Source organism: Rhipicephalus sanguineus, chromosome 4 (genome assembly GCF_013339695.2).
Source record: "Rhipicephalus sanguineus isolate Rsan-2018 chromosome 4, BIME_Rsan_1.4, whole genome shotgun sequence".
NCBI lineage: Eukaryota > Metazoa > Arthropoda > Arachnida > Ixodida > Ixodidae > Rhipicephalus > Rhipicephalus sanguineus.
Genome location: NC_051179.1, coordinates 17,435,866 through 17,462,267, shown reverse-complemented (window position 1 = coordinate 17,462,267; position 26,402 = coordinate 17,435,866). Strand labels below are relative to the sequence as shown.

General features: G+C 46.2%; 2 protein-coding genes across 8 annotated transcripts in view; one reads left to right on the top strand and one right to left on the bottom strand.

The window, feature by feature from the left end:
• The window catches only part of LOC119389507 (ubiquitin carboxyl-terminal hydrolase 32-like), a 214,190-nt gene that overhangs the window by 55,343 nt on the left and 132,445 nt on the right, over window positions 1–26,402 (top strand). For 3 of the 7 annotated variants that reach the window (XM_049414447.1, XM_049414446.1, XM_049414445.1), the window contains 8 exons: window positions 2,028–2,329; window positions 2,417–2,634; window positions 11,325–11,528; window positions 12,091–12,281; window positions 12,762–12,848; window positions 14,919–15,039; window positions 15,179–15,370; window positions 15,880–16,180. In XM_049414447.1, the coding sequence (XP_049270404.1) occupies window positions 2,028–2,329; window positions 2,417–2,634; window positions 11,325–11,528; window positions 12,091–12,281; window positions 12,762–12,848; window positions 14,919–15,039; window positions 15,179–15,370; window positions 15,880–16,180 (1,616 nt within the window). Of the gene's footprint in view, window positions 1–2,027; window positions 2,330–2,416; window positions 2,635–11,324; window positions 11,529–12,090; window positions 12,282–12,761; window positions 12,849–14,918; window positions 15,040–15,178; window positions 15,371–15,879; window positions 16,345–26,402 lie in introns of all 7 variants that reach the window. The other 4 variants (XM_049414442.1, XM_049414443.1, XM_049414444.1 and 1 more) reach the window with 4 other exon arrangements.
• LOC119389506 (carboxypeptidase D-like) overlaps window positions 25,058–26,402 on the bottom strand; it is a 43,961-nt gene continuing 42,616 nt past the window's right edge. The window contains 1 exon segment of the mRNA XM_049414459.1: window positions 25,058–26,116. Within this exon segment, the coding sequence (XP_049270416.1) occupies window positions 26,107–26,116 (10 nt within the window). The 3' untranslated portion in view covers window positions 25,058–26,106.

The following is a 26,402-nucleotide window of genomic DNA, read 5'->3' as shown; positions in this document are numbered from 1 at the left end:
CTGCATTCCACGCCAGCGACGTTATCCAGACTGAACTGCGTCTGTGTCTCTACGTGAAGAAGGGACGCCAAGTGCGCTCAATTGCGCATGCGTCAAGGCGACGTAGTGCGTCGCGCAAGTGGGAGTATAGAGTGCTCTGTTTTCGCGTCAACGTAACGTGACGAACCTAGCGTCGCCAACTCCCGCCGCCGCGGGCTGACGCGAACGCACGTCGGAGTATAACAGAGCCTTTAGAGCAGCCTACCGTGCTGCAAGCCCCCATTGCGACGTCCGTGCAGGTCCACGATGTTCCACGCAGCCGACACGTGCACGAACAGCAGCAAAGACACACCAGGTCGGTCACAGAGGAAGCATAAATGCCGACAGCGACGTCACGGGTACAGCATCACGAGAAACCTCGGCACGAAATGGCGTCGGCGGCGCGGAAGCGCGCTGTTGCCCGACTGGCGGCGAGATCAAAAGAGTGCCGAACTCTCCCAAAGGGAATATACGGCTCTGGCTCAAACGGGGCTCACTACTGCAGACAAAGTGACACCGACAACACCGATGTCAAGAAACACTGCTCACTGCCAAGCGGCCAAGCTACCCACACGATGCCCTACCAACGATGCGCCACACAAAGCAATAATGGCGCCGTCGAGGTCGGCGGAAGCGGAAAAGCTGGCAGCGTCATCTAGCTGCAATTTAACTAACTACACTTTTCTGGCGGGACTTTTTGAATTTTTTTTTTTCGAAATTCCCCCTCCAAAGTAAGGGTGCGGCCCTTACACGAGTATATACGGTATTGGAGAAATATTCGAAACATATTCGATTCGATTCGCACTCACACTTCAATATTCGAATTCGCTTCGCACCCAAAATTTTGCTATTCGCACAGCTCTACTAGCATCCAAATGTTTTATTCCTTCAGTCAGCATAAATATACTTCACCAGTGTCGCAATGAAACTACAGAAAATTGAAGACTCAGCCAGCGCAGAGGCAGTAAGGTGATCAATGGGACATGAATTCTATCTCTTTCGGAAGGAGCGAAATCGAGGGGAGGTTTACACATGCCTCGCCACTATTGTGGATGTGATAAGCTTCTGAAATGAGATGCGCGCGCTCCTCATGGTATTTTGACATGAAAGTGGTAGATGGATGGCAACCACGACTGTTTCAATGAAGAGATAACTGACTATCTGTAGCTTGTTTCTGAACCTTGTTCGAATGCTCGCACATGCAGTCATTAGCGCACCGCCCCGTTTGACCGACATAATAACGCCCGCAAGAAAGTGGAATTTTGTACACAACACCTTGACGACATTCAACAAACTTCTGCCTGTGCTTCTTAAAGAAGTACATCTTCTTTTGTTCTCTACCTCTCGGTTGACTTACTGCCACAGGCTACCAAGCTTATTTTGGGCAGAAAACAGCCTAACGCCTGCCAAGCCGACAACTTTCTTGAGATTGTGGGCTACCTTGCGCACATAAGGGATAACCGCAACAGTTTGCTGCGAGTTTGTCTCGGATTGCACAGCAGGTGAGCGCTTGTTTTTAAAGCTTGCTACGAGGCTTTCGGCAATGTTAGTCAAAAGCATTGCTGGAAAACCTGCAAGCTTCAGGCGTGCTACTTGCGAAAGAAAAATATAGTGGTGCTAAGATAGCGGTTAAGTATATTTATGCTGACTGAAGGAATAAAATACATTTCAGAAAAACTGACACATTTGGTTGTTAGTGCCGTGGTCTCGTGTTCTTTCTTCTCCCATCTTTTTAGCAATGTTTTTCACTCGTAAGCTATTTTGATCATGCATTTTGTAAATCTAATAGTGAACGGAGTGTGGTTTGTTCTTAGAGGGCTTAATTGAAGCTGGTCAGCATTTAACGAGCAGCCGAAGTGCTGCAACCATGTATTACAAAAAGTTGGCACATTCCTCTAAGGGGCAGGCTTTAGAAACCCTTGGCTTTGCATCAAGCAGGTCAGAAACCTATGATAATGAGGGGCTGTGTAAAGGGGGCATCGGGCAATGACTCTGAACCTTGGGTGCAGGTATGGTCTGCAACTGAACCCAGACGAGCGGTACCTGTCGGTCAAGCAGCAGTTGGCTCCCCTTTGTGGGCTGGCCCCACAGCAGCTGCTGCTGGCCGAGGTGTGGGGTGCTGTGGTGCGTGCCCTGCTGCCAGACGAGCGACGAGTGCAGGCAATGGCAGGTGGAGTAGGCCTGTACGCCTATCAGGTGGCGCCACCTCTGGAGAGCTCGGGCTTCTGTGACGACGGTGGCGCATCCGCAGTCGCGCCTCACATTCGCGAACCCCAGACACTCACCCAGATCCAGAGGATGGTGGTTACCTGTGAGTAAATCCTCAGCTTTACCGTTTTTCAGAGGTCGTTGAAACAAAGATCGCCAAGCTGAAAGCACGTCTGCTTTTGTACTGCAGGTGCCAACGGCCCGCACAGCAACAAGCCTGTGGCGAATGGCGTCGTCCCGTCGGGAGATGGTGGCCTAGGGCTGTGTGGGTCACCCATGGACATGGGCAATGCGTTGGCAGGTGCTGGGGAAGCCCCGTCTGCCTCTTGCCAGGTGACCACCGTGGGGTTGTTTTGCTGCAGCAGACTGGGTGGCAGCCGGTGTGGGCCCCGGGCCGTAAGCAGGGTCGTAAGTTCTGACACCACAATGAGGCCAGGCTCTCTCTTGTGTGTGCGTGCGCCTCTGCGCTCAGCCTTGTCCCTGAGCACACCTTCCTTGCATACATGCCCTCAGGTTGTGTGTGTGTAGTACCAGCGCCTCCACTTTCACCTTTTTGTGGTCATCAGTTTTCCGGCATTGTCACCCGCTGCCCCCCACTTGCTGCTGCTGCTGCTGTTGTTTGCTGCTTGTCTCTTTTTTTTGTTCGTTTTTCTTTCTTGACTTTTGTGGCACCACTGCTGTTATTGTTGCTGCCTGTTCTTTGATGCCGTGGCATTTCTAAGCCACGCTCGACCCCAGTTATAAGCTTAGCAAGTTATTCATTGGTTGATAATGGTCTTCTCATCTACATTCTATTAAGGATCTTGCAAAACATCTTGGGTAAGCTTGCAGCCAGCTGAGCTGTTGCGACTTTGCCATTAGGATTTTAAGATTTAAAAGGAAACCTTTAATGGCACATAATTAAATCCTTTGAGAAAAATTGCTTGTTCAGTGAAAGTTTGCATTGACATGCAAGGAATTAGAACCTGTAGCGACTAAGAGCACCTACGCCTGCTGTCATGGGCACAGTGTGTGAAAGACCAGCAAAAATCACCCTTGTCGGTTGGGAACTAGATACCCAACACCATATTTGCACAATTTTAACGGGCACCATTTTTGTCCAAAAGAATGACATGTGCGTTACCTGTGCCAAACATACAGTCCTAGGAATGCTGAACTAACAGCACCACAATTTGGTTGTTTATTCTGCATTAGTTACTACACTCAAACCTCGATATAACGAACACGGATATAACGAATTATCGGTTATAACGTAGTAAATTAAGAATAGTCTTGTCATAGATACAGTGTTAAAAATAAACGTTTATAACGAATTTTTGGATATAACAAAGTTATCTTCATGGCAGATGTAACTTTCTTATAATGAGGTTTGAGTGTACTTCAATTCTTAGCAGAGAAATTGGTCGGCTTCATACATGGCACCCCTGCTCAGGCTGCTACCTTTCAATTGGTAATTCCGTGCTATAAGAAAGCAATGTGTACTTGTTTGCTGATGTCTCAAATGGAAATGGAAGCTCATGTGCCTTAGGTGCTCCTAAGTGCTTCGATTGACACAAACAGAAGGTGCCTTCTAATGCTAGTCAGCAGGCATGTACTACAGCTGAAGACATAGGGCTTTATCTTAGTGGTTATGAAAATCCGGGGGTACATACCAGTTGATGGTGCATCAGAATTGTGCAAATATACACTGTAATACACTATTTCTGCACCACAAGCACTGAAGGTGCACAGATGCATCACTGACTTGCAACACTGAATAACGCACAATTTATATGAATCGAAGCAAAGTAAATTTTGCCAATTCTGTGCCACTTTTATTGCATTCACTTCTTGCTTGTCATGTGTCATGCTGCTCTGTTTAAAATGTGCTGCTCTTTAAAAGTGACACCCACGTCATAAACTACAACAGACTTGCAGCGCTATAGCAGTCGTCATGCTTGACTGTGATGCAGGATGAATGACTCTGTAAATCTCTGCTGTTGATGGTTTTTGCCAGGTCCTGCAATCTATCATCTTTATAAATAAGTGCTCGGGGCATTCAAAATGCTTCATTATGCAGGTCACTATTGTAAAGGTTGCACACTGTAGTGTTCACAATATAGCCAGGGCATTAAAGAATCCTTCGTATCACAGGACATTTAGTCCTAGCAACTATTGCCAAGGGGCACACTTGAAGGTGTGCCATCAGTAATGGGGTGAATTGTCTCATTTTAGCAGCTGGAAAAGGATAAAAAGTGTTTTTACAATACTGTATTTGTGCATATAGTTGAATGCAGGTCAATGAATATGGTGCGTGGTGTCATCTCTGACGATGGCCTCCTCGAACTATCCTAAAGAGAACTGCTGGGAGGTTGGCAAGACCAGAACGTAGTCAAAGTCCAAAGAATAACAATAAGACGAGACGATAAACAGATGCCAAGAAAGCACATTATTATTACATTCAGAAATAGCAGCCTGCCAGATTCCATGGAAACCGGTTATTGTAAGCTTCGTGTCCGACCATATATTCCAAATCCCCGTCGTTGTTTCAAGTGTCAGCGCTTTGGACATGGGTGGCAAAGCTGCAGAGGGCGTGCCACACGTGCAAAATGTGTATCCAAGGAACACTTGTCTGGCAGCTGCACCTCTGCAGCTCGTTGTGCGAACTGTGAAAGGGACCACCCCACCTACTCACAATCATGCCCCTCGTGGAATAATAGAACTAAATGTCTTATTGAACCTATCGTTCCCAGAGGCTCATAAACGTTTCTCACTTGACAACCAGTCTAGTTCCTCCTACGCCGATGTGTTGCACCGGGGCGCCGCGCCTCATCTTCCAGCGCTTGCAAGAGTCGCACGGAGTTTGACTGCGGTCGCGCCATCACTGCCCCCGGCTGGAGTAGCTTGTGCTGCTCCGCCACCTCCCAAAGAGAGCTAGCAGACTCCCGAGCCTGCTGGACCCAGGGCCACTGCAAGCGCAGTTAGGCCCGAAGCCGCTGCGAACGTGCCTGCTGCGCAGGCACCATCCACCGCCTCATAAGAGGTGATGGATACAAGCAGCACAACTCCGGCATCTCAGATGCCGAAGGAACGGCGCAGCTCCTTGGAGCGCCAAAAAAGAAAAAGCCTGCTTTACAGGCCCAGAAAGGGCCCTGTAACCTGAGGAAACACTTTTTGTACACACAGCATCAGACTACATTAAAATGGACATACAAGTTCTACAGTGGAACGTCAGTGGACTGCTTAGAAACCTCGACAATGTCCAAGAACTCTTACACGAACACTCACCAAAAGTGTTGTGTGTACAATAAACACACTTGAAACCCAAACACACCAACTTTCTATGCCACTATGTTATTTTTCTAAAGGACCGGGATGATGCTATGGTGCCATCCGGTGGTGTAGCTGTTATAAGTAATCAAGGAATAGCCTGTACACATTTACCACTTCAGACATCCCTTGAGGCAGTGGCCATTCAAGCCGTTCTCTTCAACATACTGAAAGCCTCTACGTTGAATTGAACGAGTGGTCACTCCACCTGCCGAGATCTTAGATGTCCTTTGTATACCGGGTGTTCGAAGTTAAGCTTTATGGTTTTGTTAAAATTCAGCACTGGGAAGAACGTGAAAACCACAATTGCAAAGAACATTTTTATCCAGGGGGACAAAATTTTGGACAATAATTATCGCTGTCAGCCTCCCAATTAACTAAGATTGAGTAATGAACTTTTTAATGAGTGCAGCAAGCGGTCATGTTTGTATTGAAAAGTTGGAGGCAGTCGCGTTTCTACAAAGTTCTACTTGGAAGAATTCTTCTAGCATGTCTGTGCCCTGAGATATCCCGCTGCAAAGTTTAATTGCGGTTTGCATGATTACTAGGCTTGTGTGAATAGTAAATTTTAGGTTCGAAGCAAATTCAAATAGTTTATATCGCATATTATAAAGAAAAATGAGCATGCAAAGTTTAATTGCGGTTTGCATGATTACTAGGCTTGTGCGAATAGTAAATTTTAGGTTCGAAGCAAATTCGAATAGTTTATATCGCATATTATAAAGAAAAATGAGCATATTTGTCATGACCCAACTAACCAGCGCAATATTTTTAAAGTTGAAACAAGGCATTTGCATATGTCATTCTTTTTGGTTCAAAGAGAAGTGGAAGCAACTTTGAGTAATAGCAGGTTTTGACTTTCGGTAGAATGTAAGTGATAACCTGTAAAATATGTTACGTTTTAAAATTTACTATACTTTGAGCATATAAGCCGGTATAACAAGCTTTTAAACTTAAAAAATGATGAATCGATGTGAGGATAATATAGTAAAACCTCATTAATTTGAACTCTGCTATTTCCAAATCCCGCATAATTAGAATTTCCTTCACCTCGTATCTTGTAATGTAAATTTGAGTGGATAATTTGAAGTGACGGTCAGTACGGCGGTACCAGCCCGGTTAATTCGAAAACTTTGGGTGCCATGTGCCAATTCCGCGATTCCGATTTAGCCGCAAATCCGCAGGAACGATGGCCCTTAGGAGCCACAAGGCAATGCAGTGTAGCGATACTAATGAGTGACAAGTGAAGCATTCCAACCTCGCTGCTGCCAGCGCAAGAAAAAAAAAACTAAACAAAAGGCGGTCTCGCGGTCAGCTGAAATCTGCGCCTGCGAAAAAGATGTGCTTCACTGCAACACAGCGATGACACGCGGGCAGCATGACACATGCTTCTCTTAACCGCTATAGAAATGCGTGGCTTGAGGTCTTTTTTACCGCTAGCCGGCCTCTGCAGACGCTAGTTCATGCTTTGCTGTATCACAAGGATTTCGAAATCGCCAACACTTTACGAGAAGGCGTCACTAAAATGCTGCATTCACACCTCGACATTAGTACTTCTTTCGTTTAGGATGATGCCAAATGCACTGTGTGATCTGCTTGAATGACAAAGTGGCACCCACATTGAAATGATTTTGGCGAATGGACGGTACGATGGTTAGACGTAGCGCCATACCGACACGTGCGTGCACTCACTTGCTAGAGTCCATTCAAGTCTCTGAAGGCGAAATGCTTGTGTATATCGTGTAGGTACATCGTACAAGCATTTGATACTGTGGTAGCACATTGGAATAAGGTGTCCTCTGAGGACGTGCATGACGTACGCACACATGCGAACAGGGTGTGGCTAGCGGACGATGCAAGGAGCTATCCACACCACGAGGTTTCTTCCGCTCGCCGCTAGGTGCCAACTCTGCTCGATCTCGCGGCCAGTACTCACTTTTATGCACAATCTACACACTCCAACAACATGTCGTAGTGTGCTGGGTGCCAAGGCACCACGAGATCCAAGAAAACGTGTTAGCGGACCAGCTAGCTGAATCCGTCCGCGAAAACGCTGCCGATGTATCCATACCTGTTCCTGCAATAGACCTAAAACACTTCCTAAAAAGGAAGATCAGGGCTTTTTGGCAGAGCTCATGGGATAGGCACACACAAAATAAACTACACGTTATCAAGCCACAACTGGGTAATTGGCCCCCAGTATGGAAGTCACGTTACACAGAAGTTACACTCTGCAGACTTAGGATAGGTCACACATACAGTACACACATACACCTTCTGTCCAGTGGCGATTCACCTTTGTGTGATGAATGTGGTGAACCACTCACCGTGTCTCATATTTTGATACAATGCAGTGAATTAGGCGCTATTAGAAGAAAACACTTCTCGTTACCCTGCCGACAGCAATTTCCACTACATCCTTCCATGTTCATCAGTAGGGAACTGCTTTTTAAATACGAATCATTCGCGTTTTTAAAGGATGTACATAGCTTTCACATCATATTTCCTGGCAGTTCGTAGCACAACCTCTGAATAGAGGTTGCTGTTGCGGCAACTACATGAGAAAAGCACCTGCCTTGCAACCCTTGTATCCAAGGGCGCTGATGAGGCATTCGTGCTCATGGCATATCCCCATATTTTTATTATCACGACCACTTTCCATGCATTGTCTGTACACATATGTCACGTCACTCTGATGATTTTAATACTTCTATTTTTTGCCCGCCGCCTTTAGCGCGCGGAATTTTAGGCCCCTATACAGCCACTTAACATAACCATTGTTCACATTCGCTATCATGTCCTGGCACTCTGGCCATCAAATGGCCCTTGCGCCATTAAGCTACGTATATCATCATCATCTGCCATGGCACCGTCGCGAACTCCATAGAGTCAATGTATAACGCAGACTAAAATTTCTGACATTTGAAGCACTTATCGTTCGATTTTCTGGACTTTTTCTTTCGATCACAAGTCAAAAGCTACCAAAACCCACCGAAAACACACACATCGCTGCTATTTTGTTTTTCTGCAGCCTCGAACCCGCGTTACATGTGTATGGTCAGCTGATCTCGCATATAGCCTCGATAGCAGGCACGTGCTGCTTGACTGTCGGGGCCGCTTTGTTGGCTTTGTCCCTAGTTCAGACCGTCCCCCGAGGCAGTCAGTCGTCAGTCATAACGGTGTCGCTTGTTCAGCTGTTTGCATCACCGCTTCAACAACCGATGAGGATTTCAGCAGCTGCCGAGAAGTCAACTGGATCGCGACTGAAGAATGTCGGCCAAGGTGCCCACTCAAAACTTGGAGAAGCTATCCTCATATGGCTGAAAGCCATGATTGCCAGATAGGTGCCGGTGTCCAGTTATGTTCTAAAGAATAAGGCAGAAACCCTGGCACTTCAGATGAATATTGAGAGTTGTAAATTTAGCGATGGCTGGGTCTAAAATTTTATGAAAAGAAATGACTTGACCCTTAAGAAAATGTGTGGCGAGAGTGCCGTGGTCGACCAGTCGGCTTTTGAAAGTTATCGCTGTGGTCGGCTACAGTCCTTGCTCCAGCAGTTCATGCCTGAAGATACGTTTAACTGCGATGGAACTGGGCTATTTTATAAGTTGCTACCCGAAAAAACCCTTGCTTTCGCTGGGGACCCTTGCCATGGAGACAAGCACAGAAAAGAGTGGCTTTGCAGTCCTTGTTGGCAGCAGCATGCTCGGCACCGAAAAGCTTCTGATCCTGGTTGTCGGAAAATCGAAGTATCTGAGATGTTTTAAAGGAGCACTGGCACAAAAATTTTGCACCTTCTTTTTTTTGTTGCAATAGATAGCTTATGATCCACTTATCACGGCTGCAAACTGCGTTTGCGCGAGTGCGTGACGGTTGTTTATTTAGAGACGGTTTTTAGAGCGCCCAGTCACAGTTTCGGTTTTAAAGAGCACCAAGCTAGGCAGCACTACTTCCGGTGGCCGGGTTAACGCAGCTCGCCACGCAACCACGCAGAATTGTGACCTAGGCGGCGCGCGAGAGCGGGTCCACAAGCTCGCACCAGGTCAAGTGGCGCCAGCTATGGAGGATTAGAAACAACTAACAAACACGTAACCTATGTCCTCCGAGCATTCGGAAGTGCCCATCTCGACTCACTAAGCCTACAGCTTCGATTATTTGACTATGGCTCTCAAAGACGGCGCCGAATCAGGACGAATACATTGCTGTCGAAGCTTAAGGACATAAATCTAAAGCAAATGGAAGCATCAGTTCGGAGCTTACACATTACAGAGCGCACGGCGGCCACTTGATAGATTCGAAGTGGACGACAACCGCTTTTGGCTGTGCGGCCATGTTTTTCAGAGGCACGAATGCCTCGCCAGCGATGCTTGCCGTGCACGTTGGACAGCTCTCGCGCTTGCGGCGCAGCGCCGTTGCGGCAGGCTTGCCGCTAGCCTGAGCGGGCCATAACATCTGCCAACGGGCACGACGAGCGAACAGCGGAAAAGAACACAACTAGCACACGCAAAGCCGCAGGCACGGAGGAAGAAATGGCAAGTAGCATGGCACAAGCGCAAGGGCACAACCAGCAACCAGCCAACGCAAACTCGTGACGTAGGTTTGTTTACACAGCCATCGCGTTGATGTCGGCGTCGCTAGGTGCTTGCATCTCGCTCACACGCGCGGCACGCACTTTAAAATTGATATTAAATATGTTCTAGGCTATATTGGCCCTTGATATTTCGCAGACGTTGTGTATGGCTCCACATACATCTATTTCACTCATTATCTCGCCTTCGAAATTTTGTGTCAGTGCTCCTTTAAGGGAGCGCGTATGCCAGTGCTGTACGAAGCCAACAAGAAGGTGGGGATAATGCAGAAGCTTTTTGAAGAATACATTCAGAAGCTGGACAAGAAGTTTGAGTGGCAAGGACGCAAAGTTCTAATGATAGTGGACAGTTGCGCTGCACATGGCCATGTCAAGGACCTCAAAGCCATGCAACTGAAATTCTTGCCGCCAAACACGACATCAATACTACAGCCCATGGACCAAGAAATTATCTGGACTCTCAAGCAGCTCTATTAGTCGCATGGTCTTATGCATGGACAGTGGCAAAGGCTACACCGTTGACTTGCTGTCTGCTCTCAGCATTCTTTCAGACGCATGGAAGGCTGTTACCAAGAGCACAATCCGCAGTTGTTTCCACCATGTGGGTTTCGCGATCAGACATGAAGTGCTGTCGTCATCTGATGATAACAGTAGTGAATCTGATCGACTCTGTTCATCTGCTGACCCCATTGAACATTTGTGCGCTGCAGGCGCCGTTCCCATGGAAATGACACTGGAGAAGTTCGCTAACGCCGACAGCGAAATCGAGCTCTGTGCTGAACTTACCGATGACGAAATAGTTCGCCAGGTGCTGGAAGATGATGGCTGGGCTCCAACAATGAGGATCCAGTGACTGCGCTGCCTACTTGTGTTGAATTAACGCGAGCCCTCGTGGTGCTTTCTGCTGTTTACAGCGAGAACGTCACCCTTGCCGACGTGCAAGCTGACCTATTGGTACGGCAACGTAGCACCCCGCAGAAACCTATTGACCAGTTTTTCCAGCTGCTCAGTAAATAAAGTGACTTTTTTTGTGTGAATTTGTTTTTTCGGACTGCCCGATTTTCCAGACGCCTTTTCGGCCCCTTGAGGGTCTGAAAAATCGGTCGGCGACTGTATAACACTGTTCTAGCCACAAGTTGCATCTGTCACACACACGCACTTGCACCAACTAATGGCTGGTCATCTTTTGCTCACCAACCAGGGACAGATGGCGGGGAGTGATGGCCCACCTGAGCGACCCGACACCCCTGGTTCGACATCATCTGGAAGTGCTCTTGCCTCATGGAACGGGGCGTACCCGGAAATGTCATCTGGCATGAGCTCCAGCCTCACAAGCAATTGCTCCGCAGCTGACCTGTCTGACCTGCCTCGGCGGAATTTCGTTGTGGCCTACCACCGTAAAATGGTGTGTTTGTGTGCTGATCAACAGTTCTCATAGTTCCTATGTTTGCAGCAATGGCGTATAACTGCTTTATAATATATGCAAATACCTTTTTTCGTTCCTAGTTTCTTGTGAAGGTGGACGAAAAAATATATTTTCTTCCTTCTTAGAGCTGCTATTCAAGAACATATCTTGAAGGCATACTTCTTGAAGGTAGAAATTGTATTCACTTTACGGTTCATAGTTTTCACACATCATGTGGTAGTGAAGGTGTTCATGTGCTGGTGACATTTTATTTTTTCTGTTTTCCTCTCTCCTCATTAAAAAGCATATGTCATAGTATGCTCTGCTGCCTGGTTTTTATATGCTGAAGCGTAAATTGACTCTGAGAATTCATTGCCATAAATAATGAATTAATTTTCACTACATGTCGTAGCAATATACAGTGAGTATTATAGTATTCAAATTTGCTTTATTCATAGCTGCCTTTGTGTTCCCCTACCTTCCTTAGTGAAGTATGCATTCAGCCATGTGAAGAAGTGCTTCTAGTGCCTTTAAGGCTAAGTGCACGATTTCTCATTTGCAGATGAGGCAAGACGTCTACTTCCTGTCATCCCAGAAGACACGGCCAACGCTTTTTGGTCTTCCTCTAGTGCTGCCTTGTCACGACGGCACAAGTCGACAGGACCTGTACAGGCTTGTATGGACCCAGGTAGCCCGACTAGTCTCTCCACTGCCGCCATCAGAGTCTACTGTGCCCAACCATGCACAGGACTGGTAAGCACTTTCTGCATACAAGGTTCCTTGTAGCATTAGGCACGTGTTTATCTAGAGAGTACAGGGCACTCTGGGGATAAAAGTAGAGTGTAAGGCAAGAAGGTTTTCCTCGCATCCCATTGAGCATGCATGCACGAGCACAGCTCTAAGTTATGTGCGTTCACATTGGCAGTTGACAGAGCTCATTCAATGTACCACTACTGGTGACCAAAGTACAACTCATTACAAGTGATGTTCATGCTGGTGTGTGCAACCTGCTGGTTGATGCATCAAAATGCCTTGGTATTGGTGCCGTGCATGTGTGTTTGTACAGCTACATAAAATAAGCGTCAGTGTATTGATCAAAATCAATCTAGTGCCTTCCACTTCAGTCTGTCGTAGTCACTGTGCCATTTTGGTTCTCAGTCAAACAAAACACTTTCTGTACAGCCTGCCAATTTTAATTTGATCGCCTTTTATTTTCTTTTTTTCCTGTTCAAGTGATGATAGCCTTGGATACGAATACCCATTCACGTTGAAGGCGGTGCACAAAGATGGATTTATGTGTGCCTGGTGTCCTTGGTACAAGTGAGTGTGCCAAATTTTCTTTTGACCTGACAGTAAAATTTAAGAGCATTCTGCAAGCTTTGCATATCTTTACCTTGCATTGAATAGTTTGTACTGACACTGTTACAAAAATTGACTTAGCAGAATATAATGAATTAATAAGTGCAACAAAGCCAATGTGCTTCTCTTTGAAATTCAGATATAGATATGTGTCCTTGAAACCACATTTTAAGAATGTAAAATAGCCCTTCCAATGGATATAACAAACTAGATTTGCCCTGTAAGAGCATGCAAAGTCAAGTGAAAGGTAGAACTGAAAGAACATCATATATAAAGAAAAACATGATATTGCAATATTGCAAAGACTGTTGATTCGGGTGCTTAAGAGTAGCATGTTGCATGTGCTAGCAATTCCTTTCCTCTTGTTTTGTTAAAACATGATCACGCACGTGGCTGAATAGTGGTCTGATTGGCCATGGAGCCATTTGTTCCTCTAGTTGAGCATATACAGTCGAACCTCGTTAATACGTACCCGCTTTAAGCGTACTAACGGTTAAAACGTAGTTGCGACGAATCCCCGACCGAGTCTCATAGAGCCTAACGCATTCGCTGACCGCTTAGGCCGTAGTGCTTCACCCTACGCCTATCGGTTAGTGCGTACCCTGCGTACCGCGATAACGTTTTGTGTCATAGAATTTTACTGCGCCGCTGAACTTCCCAACGCCACAATGTGCCGCCAAAGGTTCTCAGTCTTTTCGAGAAGTGCGTAGATCGGTCGATCACCGATTCCGACTTCCGCGCGATTGCGGCGATGCCTTTGCGGGTAAGCATCGGGAAAGAACGAAGGTGAGGCGGCGGCCACCGACGAACGCGCCAACATGACTTATCGCCGACAACCTTATCACAATAAGTATCTTCAGATATCTGCTCGGGCACGCGTGCGGCGCAGCACTGCTTTAAGCCTACTGCAGGCTTTTAATGGGCAACAACCTGAACGCGCTGGGCCGCCGATCGCTGCCGCCTCGTTGTGCAGGGCCGTGTTCAAGCGCGCGCCGCTTTGTAGAAACGAAAGCAGCTCGCTGTTGTGGAGTTGAGCGTTGCTGGTCGTAGGCAACGAGAAACCTCTTTGCATAGACGCTATCACGCTAAACGCACGCGTACGGTACAGCAAGCGTAGCGCTGTTGTAACCATACTGCACGCTTTTATTGGGCGACCACCCAAACGCGCTTCCGTCCGCTGCCAGGACCGCTAGAGCGTCGCGGAGTGCGCATCGCTTGCAGGAAGTTCGTCATCGCCGTGTTAACCGAACAAGCTCATCTGTGCTCATCGCCGCATCTGTGCACGGTCTGGAGCAAAGTGGGTACGAAGAACACTCCCACGACAAATGCGCGCGTGCGATACAGCAAGCGGCCCGGCGGCCCGGCAGTGACGGCGCGAGCCGAGAAGGCGACGCGCTGCACGCAACTAGCCAGGAGACGATCGGCTCCACGCAGCTGTACCGCGTTTCACTGAAACTGTGTCAGTTTTCATATAGTAGCAGATCGCGGTACAGACGCACACACATATATCGCGGAAAGCCGACACTGTCCGTTCTGTCGCTACGTCGGTCACTGCGCTTACCGGACCCTGTAATAGTTCCGAAATGCTCCTTGGCGTCGCCACCGCGCGCTATCGGCACTATCGGACGGTCGTGCGAGAGTACCAGAATCTTTTCTCCAATTTGTCAAAAAGAAAAAAAAAGGCCTTGCAGTGGGCACTTTAGGCAATATTTGCTGTGGCACTGTATTTATTGCTTTGCTGGCGGCGATGGCGTATGGACATGAAAATTTTTACTTGGTGGTTAATGCGTACTACCGTTTAGTGCGTAGTTATGCGGCGTTCCCGGCAGGTACGCATTAACGAGGTTCCACTGTACTACAGAAAAAAGCAAACCTAATTTTGGCTCCCTCTTTATCTTCATTATAACAAGGTTAAGGTGTATTTAGGTCATTTCTCAATCAGCTCTCCTACTTTGTATTACTGTTTGATGTGTAATTCACGCACATATGCTCATTGCATAAAGTAACTGTACTAATGCGATTTCTTTGCAGATTTTGTCGTGGCTGCCCAATCGACTGTGATGATGCAGACTTCAACTTCAGCTCTCTGTACCTGTCCATTGACTGGGATCCAACTGCATTGCACCTGAGGTACCAAGCTTCTCAGGAGAGAGTAAGTTCACTTTACATGGCTTACTAAAGATTGATTTCTTAAGGACAGCCCTGTGAGTGCACATGCTGTAGAGCACACATGATGTTGAGCATGCAACATGCTAATTGAATGCAGGCTGACAAGACTTCTGTTTTGACAGGTATATGTGGACCACCCGAGTGTGGAGCGAACACGACAGCAGAAAGTGGAGCCCATCAGCGTGCATGACTGCTTGGCGGCTTTCACCAAAGAAGAGCAACTGGGTGATCGTGAGAAGTACTACTGCTCACGTTGCAAGCAGCACCAGCTGGCCACCAAGAAGCTGCAAATATACAGGCTGCCTCCCATCTTGGTAGGCACCCTGAATGCTCATGCTGGCTTCTCATACAGTAGACTCCTGCAAGAGAAGTCTGGGGCTTTCTCGGAAAGCCGCGGAAATTTGAAATTAGTCGTGAAATCGGAGGGGACGTTTGCTCAGAATTTTGCGTGCCAGGTTACAGCGTTCAGCTGCCATAGCTTGTCCTTACTGCTTTTCAATCGGTGTCTGAGGTTGTAATCTCTCTTAACTTTAGGCCTCAGTTTCAATACACATATGTTGGCTGGAGCACCAAAAACGGTGTAAGACAAGGTGTTTTCTAGGCTAGAGTGGCCCCGGTCGGTGTTTTCACATCAATATTGTTGACTGTACTGATGGAATAGAAAGCAAGAACACAATGTCAAGGATAGTGCACTGCTCTGGCAAGGCGCTAGGCTGTAACATTTTTCCTTTGTGTGAAAGTGTCACTGCATGTGGCTGAGAAAAAAACAAGGCCTCTTACTTTAGTATTGTTCCTTTATGGTAATCGTTTCTTTTTGATGCAGATCATCCACCTGAAGCGCTTCCAGCTGCTCAATGGCAAGTGGGTCAAGTCACAGAAAATTGTGCGCTTTCCTTTCAAAGATTTCGACCCGACCGACTACCTTTCACCTGTGCCACGCAAGGCGGCACTCAGCTTCCGACGCTACCAGCAGACTGTGCAGCAGAAGGCCTCCTCCCCTCTAGTCAAGCGGCTGGCCCCCGAGCTGCCGTCGCGGTCCAGCTTAGCCAGCCCAGTTCGCAGCAGGCCCGACGTCGCTGAACTGCGCTCCACTTCAGCTTTCTCTGCAGCCTCTCAGGCACAGGCTGCGGCTGTGGCAGCAGTTGGCTCATCACCTCGCAATGGTGCGCCACTGACCAACGGCGACATTGACGCTGGGGGTGGTGGTGAGCCTCAAGACCATCACAAGCATCGGCTGCATCCAGGGTACAGCCCGCTCGACCTCAAGTACCAGATGTACGCCCTAGCAGTGAGTGTCCTTTTACCACTCCGCTTAGTTGCTATGAATAAGCAATCGCTTTCTGATCGTGTTGTCATTATTTCCTTGCATTACATTTTGCACTTTCTCAGTTATTGCGTGCTCTTGTTCTTTTCTGTAAAAAAGTACATCAGCTTTTTGTTAATACGCTCCTGTTTCATGCAATTGCTTGCGTGTTCATTGTGCTGTGAGATTGATTAGTCCTCAGGAGGCAATAAGATGGCATTAACAGGAGTCCAGTCACAGGAAGAAAATTCATGGAATTTTATTCAATGCCGTAAATGCCAGCTAGCCGATAAGGTTAGTTCCTTGAAAGGACAAAGCTGAAGGTTTGTTTATAGATGCCATGCAAATTTTCATGCTGCCAGCCTCCAAGGCTCAAGTCATATTTGGGTGTAGTCTCGCCAACTGAAGCATATGGAAATACGAGTACTTACATTCACCCGTGTCAATATTAATGAGCACTAACAGACAATAATGCCAAGGAAAGTATAGGGGATGTTTTTAGTAGTAAATGTAAGGTAAATGTGAAGAAAGAAAAGTGGACGAAAAGATAGCTTGCCGCGGGCAGCGACCGAACCTGCGACCTTTGAATAACGCGTCCGATGCTCTATCAACTGAGCTACCGCGGCGGCCATCCCCCCGTCCACTTTATAGGGTATATATGTACATTTAAACGTGGGAGCGTCAGTCAGCGCCGCCAGTAGCCATGACGGCGAGTGTGGAACACACTTTTTCTGCCTGTTGGCGTCACGTAGCACGTGAACTTATTACGAGCTGGCAGCTGATCAATAATCCCTCGCATACTACCTGAAAGCATCAAGTCTGCCAGAACGAGACCCTCGCTATGAATGAAGGAAAGAAGTGTTAATTTTAAGGGCTCGTTTTCTTTGTTATACACAATATTAATGAGTAAACCAGACCCCAAGCACCCGCACTGCGATCCGTCGAGTCCTCACAAAGATGGCGGCGAGCGCGCATCGTCTCGTTTTGGCGTCTGATAACCAGAAACCTCCCAGATATCTTCCAGAACTTTTCTGGCAGCTTCTGACGACCCGCTGGTAGGCAAAATTGCCCAGCCAGAGAAAAACGAACGCCGGCTGGAATTGCGCCGGGTGGAGCGACCCAAAAACGAATGCGCTCCAGGAGAAAAGTGTGGGGGAAATTATCGGCCATATTCACTGGGCACAATGGCGGCGCTGCTATGGTTACGGGTCGCGGCGTGTTGTGCAGCGGGTGGCGATGTGGCGGCGGCATGCGGCAGGCGGCGACGCTGCCTTCGGGTCGGTGTATGGTTGACAGAGAGCGGTGATTGAGCAATTCAGAGAAGACACGGAGGGGGTGACCGAGCAATTCGGAAGAGACTCAAGCGCGGAGGGGGGAAAGGCACTTCAGAGAAGCTGCCATCACCGCGCGGCGGCTGTCTGCCGCTTCCCGCTTCACAAGTACACGAGAGGGCTCTTTTTGCACACTTGAATGAGAGTTTCCGAGTACAAAACGTATTATACTACCACAGTTTTCCGCGGTGTTGAACGTTGCTGCCGAATAATCGTATTCTCCGGAAACGTATTAACCAGAACATATTACACACAGCTGTATTGGGTTATTTTTAATTTTCACAATATCGAGCGTAGGAGCCGAGAAATCGTACTAAGCGGGAACGTATCAATGAGGTTCTGCTGTATATGCCGCTTGTATACTAGCTGCATATTAGCATTGTCAATACATATCTCATTTAGCCATATATTTATACCTGACAAGCAGACTATTTTGATGAAATGTGTGTGAGATGAGTTCAATGTCACACTGATTAATAACTGCTGCTGTTACGAATGCGACGTGTGACTCGCATTTATCACTTTATCAGTTTTCAGTGATTCCACTCCTGCGCCAACTGCGCCAAAGTGCGCCAAATTGTATTTACTGCGCCATCCTGATAATATCGACGAAATTTGCGCCAAACTGCGCCAAAGTCTCGGGTTTGGGGGCGTCTATCACCGGCAATCGCACCGCCGGCGCGTCCTAACATGTGCAGCTCGATCTTGGGGCTGCCAATAAAGTCGCAATCATGGACCAAGAATTATTCCGCTGAATAAATAGCGCTCGCGCGTGCGTTCCGAGTAAGCCACGATGCCATGCACGGTGCCGACGCAGCTTCTGTTCTGCAAGTCGGCTCGACAGCAAAACGCGCTCTCCGCAGAGGCTCGTGACGTCTAGGCCTATCTTTAGCGAGAAAGTGCGACGGCGATTCATCGGCGGACGTCGTCTGTTCAGGAACGCTGCTGATAGCTCGTTTCAGGCGTCGCACGGCACGTAAGGAAAGCAATGTTCAGTAATAACTACATGAGTGCCGCTAAATGTCTGTCACTTCTGTTTCCGGACATCGCGGAATGAAAATCTGGGATCGCTCGCAGTAGATATATGGGACAATATCGAATTTTCCTTGCTTCGCGTTTATGGAAGAGCACGCGAACGGTGGAAACGCGTTGACACTTTTCCTCAGATATACTTTATCCATGGATCTTCATCCAGAACAGCTTTTTCGTAATTCCTTCCGCCAGCACATCCGAGTTTGTAATCGCTCTGCGGTAAATACCCCCTAAAAGGCTCTGCCCTTTCGAGCTCACGTGCTAGGGTTCCAATTCGAATTTTTTGCTAGCTTTTTTAAAAATGTCATCTCATTAGTAAAATCATATCTCCTGGTCGGAGCAGCCGCAAATGCGCAGCTGTCAGTAGCGGGCCCGTCGCTGACGCCATGTTACACGTCCGCCCCTCGCTTTCGGGGGTCAATAGCTAACGGTTAAAAAAACTAAGTTTCGTTAAACTAAGAGCGAAGCAATGAATGCGATACCAAAAAATTGTATTGTGAAACGAAGTAAGACTAGCAGCTAACTCTTTTGGATCCGATCTCGCGTAACTCAACAAAACGCTGGTTTAAGGGAATATGGCCCCTCCAGGAACCGAAGCGTTTTCTTGCTCTGAGTTTTCTAAACGCGAAGTAAGCGTTGAGAGCACAGCAAGTTTACGAGCCGTCTCCTGATGCCTCGAGATAGCGCGCGCGCAAGCGACTGCGCCCTTCGAACGATGCGGTCCCCCCCCCCCTTCCGCTCCTCTGGCGTCCCTTCATGCTCCTTACGAAAGACGGGCGGGACGTTTCCTCTCTGTTTGATGAGCAATCGACGGCAGGCCCGCACGCGGGATGATGTTATCTCATGCGCTGTCCGTGCGGCGGAGACAGACGGCCGGCTAGTTTAATCTCCGCTTCAGCCGCGTTCGTCGCCAGCGCTCGCGAGCTTTACCCGCGGCTAGAATGCGCGCGGTGATGTCATTATTTGGACTTTATACGGAAAATTACGGCAACGGCGACGGCAAAAATCCGCCGAGAGTGTCCATATAATTGCTATCGCAAGGGTCAATGTACGGGGCAGATTTTGAGCCCCCCCCCCCCCCCCTCATAGGCGATTAGGGGGGGGGGCTGCCCCCTGTGCGCACGCCTATGCTCCTGAGATGATTTTTTCCATGAGATTTGCAATGAATCGAAATATTTCTAGCCTTCATAAGAGCCCTATAATACTCATAAGAAACTAATACGCTTGAATGTTAATGCAATATGCTTCTGTATTGCACTCCAGGATATAAAATTCACTGCTCCAAAGTGCTCCCAGATGCAAAATTATCTGCTCCAAAGTGCTCCAATATGAAAATTTTGCTGCTCCAAGTGCTCCAAAACGGAAATTTTGCTGCTCCAAAAATTGCTCCAAATCGGAAGCCCTCGGTAGCATCACTGAGTTTTGATCTCATTTATGCCATAAGAACTGGCATTTTAAGTGTACAGCTAGCTCATTTAGTTGCTCTTTTTTTTAATTTTCAGTGCAGGCTATTTGGTGAAGTATGAAAATAACAGATTGCTTTGATCTCGTACCATTTATAAACTGCTTCTTTGGTAACAGTTATATATGCGATTGTGGTTACTTTTAGAATTTGGTGTCCAGCTTTATCGCTTTTATATAAGTTTGCCACAAGGACTGGTATTTTAAATATGTAGCTCATTTTACTTCGTGTCAATGACCATCCATCTGCTTAGTTATGATTCGTGTAGTTAGCAGTGAGTATTGTATGTGCAATATGTTTCATAATAAATAGTAATATTTATGAGATGTTGAAATGATGCTTTAAACTCCAGGAGTCTCACAGAATATTTTACCTGCTGCTCCAAGAACACAATTTGCTGCTGCAAAGTAGCATTTTTTCTGCTCCAGAATTCGCTCCAACAAACAAAAATGTCACTTCCATCACTGCTCAAAGTGCACATGCAAGTAACCGGTTGGCCTGTGCAAAAATGTCCGAAAGAGGAGGAAGAGAACTTTCACTCAAGCTATCTTCACTGTCGGGCAGTACCAGCAGCAATCATTTTTCTCGTTACTCCTGTGTAATGTGGGGGAAGAATGCATGGTGTCAGCAAATTCTAGCATCCCCCGCAAATTACATGAAAAAGCAGTCATGTGCGACTTTTTTCCGCTATTGAATTTTTGTATGTATACACTTGTACACATCTATCCTTTATCCCATCAGAAGTTCTTAATGGTACAAAGTATGATCAAGCAAGTTTTAATGATCCACGGTGTCAGGCCAGAAGTAATCTGGGATGCAAGCTTTTCAGATTTCAAATATGTGATTGTCTAGTACCCATTTAATAGTTTTAGCTGGTTGGTGCAAAAGTCTTAAAATTCTTTGCCGCCTACTTTTCTTATGACATTCTTCTTTGTACTTTCTTTGTTTTAATGCTTGCAAATGCCCACATAACTATAACTGTGCACTGTGACCTGGAATGCTAAGGTTGAAGACTGGGGTGTGTTGGTAAGGCGTGACTGTAGATTCTATAGCACAACTAATCGACGGGACACAAGAAAGATGCACACGTAGCAAAGTGTTGGAATGCAAACTTAATTTTGTTTCCTCTCCTGTTCTTTCTTGCAGTGCCACACTGGCATCCTGGGGGGAGGGCATTATGTCTCTTATGCTTGTAATCCAACAACAAGTGGTACTGTTACATGACAGCAGTTGCAAGGTGAGTTGGCTGTTGCTTAGGACTAATCATTTTTAATCAAAGCTCACTTATCATGGAGAAGGTTCATACACGAGTCGATTGTGCCCAAATGAGGTTTTGCTGTAGTTTGTCAAGATTCGAAACAGCTCTATTATTGTCTAGCATATTATTCATTTGTGCGGCTTCAAATAGATTAGATATTGTAATTGTATCAGTTTTTGCTGGATCCTGGAATATTTTCATGTGGTTCTTTGTTAATCACTCCAGTTACATGTATTTTTTTTCTGCCATGCAGGAAGTTCAGTTGGATCAAATTGACTCTGACTCTGCATACATGTATTCTATGAGCGAGAAGGCATCAACTACGAGGCATACATGCCAACACGGAAGGCAAAGTGCCCGACGCAAGAGACATCGATGACGTGTTGAAAGTGACTTCCGCAAAATGTGCGTCTTGCAGTAGGCACTACTCATCGCAAGGATTCTTCCTTGCACCTTGCTCCCAGACTCGCTTAGGTGTCGTGAAACTCCTGCAAAAGATTGACTCTTAAAATACCTTGTTCAGACATGCCAGTCCTATGGAGGAGACGACGCACTTGTAACAGGCTCGGATGTGAAGAGCCCTCCCATTTCTTGCATGTTGTGTCTGGCTCAATTTGTATCTTTGTGGAGTGGAGACACTATTGTGTTCTAAACAATAGTTGTGCTATACCAACACCAGCTGCCCTTCCCAATTTTCTAAATGCCTTTAAGCTCTCTGAACTCTGCAATATGTGTGCATCAGATTTTCTTTTTCTTCTTCTTCTGTACAAAGAAATGAACATAGGATGTAATAGAATGCTTGCAGCTGTGCTGGTTCATAAGCTGACAGGAGTGTGTTGTGGTTGCGGACTTAATCACGGAAGGATTTGCCTGTAAGCTGTCGTTGGGTGGACGAAAAGAATTATTTTCGTTTGTGCACCTTCCCTTTCTATTAAGCCATTGCAGTCAGCATGAATGCAGAAGTGTAACTTGTGCTGCCACAAGGAGGAAATGCTGGCACGGAAGTCATGCTAGTTGTGTGCTAGGTCATTTTTCTAATCAAAAAGAGTCAGTTTTTCTGGTGTTTTTACATTTTTTTTAGAAAGTAGCAATGGCAAGGTTTAATATAAGAGAAACGAATGCTTAATAAATGTACATATATATATATATACACACACTACATGAAGATTATACATAATTATGCATATCTGTGCTGCCTGTTTTGAAGAGCCGCCATGGAAGTGCCACTGATGTGATATGGCAGACCTTCCGTTTTTATTGCGGCTTTCGTTCGTTCGTTGCTTGAAGAAAGGCTGTGCAGGTATAGTCTGTTGTGAGTGAAGATGGAAAAGTATTAAAAATACTCGTTGCCATGGAGAAGGGTGTTTTGATTCTCTTTATTTCTGCATGAGAATGACTAGAGGAGAGTAGTTGCAATTTTTCCTCGTCTGAGCACACTTTAGTTTTTTTTTTCTTTGTTACAAGAGAAAAAACGAATGTCAACAATGTGTTTAACTTTGTTTCTTGGAAGACATGACAATGACACTGGGTGGGTGCAGTAGTAGATGTGTGAAGCTGAAATGGTAGAGGACAGTTGCCGTTCAGTGTAAGCATATTGTACTTTTTAACTTTAATTGCACTAGGACTTTGCAGCAAGTAATGCTGTGGCAGTTCCCGCACCGAATTTCTGGAACAGGCTGCCTTGCGAGGCAGCAGCTACTGCACATGAACTGCACTGTCCTCCACCCCTGAAGGGGTTATTCACTGTACAGGGATACAAATGGACCGTATCCAGCAATCTACACAGCATTCCGCTTCTCACATCTGCAAGCACTACAATGGAAAGCTCTTGTCAAGATCCTGTAAATACACTGCTCCCATAACATGTAACATGCACACACATCCCACAATAGACAAACTGTTACACACTTGATGTGCAGTACATCCTGGATAAAACAGACGGGGGGGGGGGTAACATTTGAACAAGTCTCATGACTGAGCAGCAGAGTGAGGCAAACTAAGAGAAAGACACCATTGGGCGTGTTATGCATGAACTTTGGTTGCTTTAGGATGTGTGTGTCTGGAAATTTTCTTATGTAACATGCAACACGACAACGGCACAGTTTGCTAAGTACGCTTGAAAGACGTGCAACCTCCCAAACAGCATAACCCAACCCAAAAAATCTATTACTGGCCAGTGTGGCAGTTGCTGTACGAAAACTAAATAGTTACAACGTTCATTCCACACAGGACCATGTCAAGATCTATATGCAAAAGCTTCAGCATCTCTACTTGTACAAAATACAGAAAATAGGACAGAAGTTGGACTCAGCGAAAATGACTCTTTGGCTTTGGCACTACTATTTGAATAGGCATGGGGAGGCATTACATGGTAATTAAGTGGAACCTGCTTATGGAGCAGCCTGTATTAAGGCTGGACCTTCACACAACCATAGCACAGCGAAGTTGGGCACAACTGTGATGGAATCTGGCTAGATTCAAACACTGAGCTTAAATGCGCAAGCATTACTATCACGTTTACACAGATATAATGTAAGCCTTTGAATATTTGTGTTAATGAGCTGAGAAAGCACAGCCTACTATCGCGAAATTTTTTTACAGTGCATGAAGTTCAAATTACCAGGCGAGTGAGCTTTGCAAAAAAAAGCCAAACCTGCGATTTCTAAAGACAGTTGCACATTTATCGATGCAAGAGGGGAAAGGGGGTGGAATCTAAGCGGCCTTACTTGCATAAAATGCAACTACTTAGGTTCAATTGGATTTGAACCCTCGCTGTGATGTGACACTGTTGTGAAGTGTTGTGCAAACGGTAATCTACTGTTACAATTTATGCCCGGAGGACACTGCGTATTATGCAGTGCTGAAGCATTTTTAGTTAAGATTTATGATTACAGATATGATTACACTTCATGCATTGCTTCACGTAATGTACGCGATGCTTTTATGTTCAGAGTTGTCAAATGACAACATTGTATTTAAGGTTTTATATTAATGTAAATTCAGTATTTCATAATACGCATCGCAAGGTGTGGATTGTAAGAAGATGTGCTTATGGTCTACAAACTTGCACAACAAAGCCAAAGAACTCATTCCGCTGACATAGTAGACAGAAATCTGGCTGAGAATGTTTACAATGAAACCTCAACAAATATGCTTCCTAGCAGGAACCATTCTTGGGTGTGGGTGCAATCACAGTAGTCCATACCTGAAATAAGGCCACTGCACATAGTTTAACTATTTACTAAAACAATGTAAAACGCTTTTTTTTTTCTTTTTTTTGCTGCACGTGTGTGCAGACATGCACAACTTTCTATGTACACGGTCAAAACACTGCACTGGATACGCAATAACTGGAAATTTCACTTTAGTCGCACAGGTGTCTCAAATATATTAGATGCTATATCACGTGGCACAGCGTGCGGCTGCTCTGAGACATCACCCTACAAAATCCTCCTATATCGGCACAGACATATAGATGTGAGAGATGCAGGGCCACCCAGGTGGCTCCCCCAGTTAGTATCATCACAATGGCCACACCAGCTAACAGTGAAGTCAGGTTGCTGTTAACCATTCATAAAAAAAGTAGCACAAGTCCAAAATACAGAGGAAAGAGCATAAAAAACAAGGTTACAAAATAAAAGTGATTGCACCGTCGTAAAAAAGTGTTAAAATATGCCAGCACTACCCAAGCGACCTTGGTATAAAATGTTGGACAGCTGTATATTCAAATGTCAAACTAATCTAATACACTTGTTTGTTCAACGTAAGCCTACACACTTCAATTTACAGCTGTTCATTACCAGTACACAACAGAATTCTTTTAGCACTGTCAGTCAGTTAAGGTATCATGGCTGCATAAGTGCTTGTCGCTTATTGACAGCGTAACGATGTCCAGGGTTGAACCTCTGCTATAGTACTGGCAGTGCTCAGTTTCACATCCATGCAGAACATTCACTTGACCCCTCACGTGCACCGTGCTTGCAATGTGTTTATGGTGGTAGATGGAATGAAACCAGAAGCACCTCTCCCATATTAGTTTGCTTTTGCCCAAGCGACTTTGCTCCTGGAAGCCTGCTTTCGTAAATAATTCAGCGAAAAGAAAAAGCCGCATGTGGAAACTATCCCTACCATATCTACAGACACATGTACAGCTGCTAACAGCCTTATTTTTCCAATTCAAAGCCAAGAATGCCAAATTCTCTCGTAGCCGAGCATCCCACTAGTTACGAAGATGCACACGCTGCACTTGGAGGTGCAGGCAGAGAGCTTTCCAGTTCTATAGCACATGCCCACTTTGCAGCTTTATGACTTAAAAAGTTAAGACAGCACCTCCACATGCGTATGTGAACTGTTGCTCTGCTTTACCATATGCTGGTCAAATTCCTCCCGCTGTCCGTGCAAGCAGGCTTCAAGGCTACATACCATGTCGCTTCACATCCTCTTCTCGAAGTAAGTAAAGATTAAAATTCAGGAAAGCTCTGGAAGCATCTGGTTGCCAAAATCACACAGTCCCTGCCTATGGCAGCTGAGCATGTAGCATCCGGGCATTTCGATTGGCGCTCCTTGCTGCCACCTCGGTAAGAACACTGGGAGTCTGGGAGCTCCACTGGCGCCAGAGATGGTGACAAGGAGAGGTCTTCGAACGTCAATGCCGCGAGTGCAGATTAGATCGACCTGTAAGAGAAGTGCAAGGATATTTGTAAGGCAAAAGCCCCCTCGGCATTTTGAGGATGTCGCAGGCTGAAAAAATGTGTTGTGCTAGATGTTTTGGTTTGTAGTTCTCGGCAATGTACCGAGGACCTTAGTACACAACCAGAAGACGACGTAGTGGAAAAAAAGAGAGTCCTTGAGGCATTACCAGAAAGTATGTGCTATTAATGGCTGTGAATCCAAATTGGGTTTAAGAATGAATAGTTAAGCAAAGCTGAAATGATTAATTAATCGATCTACTTGCTGAGCA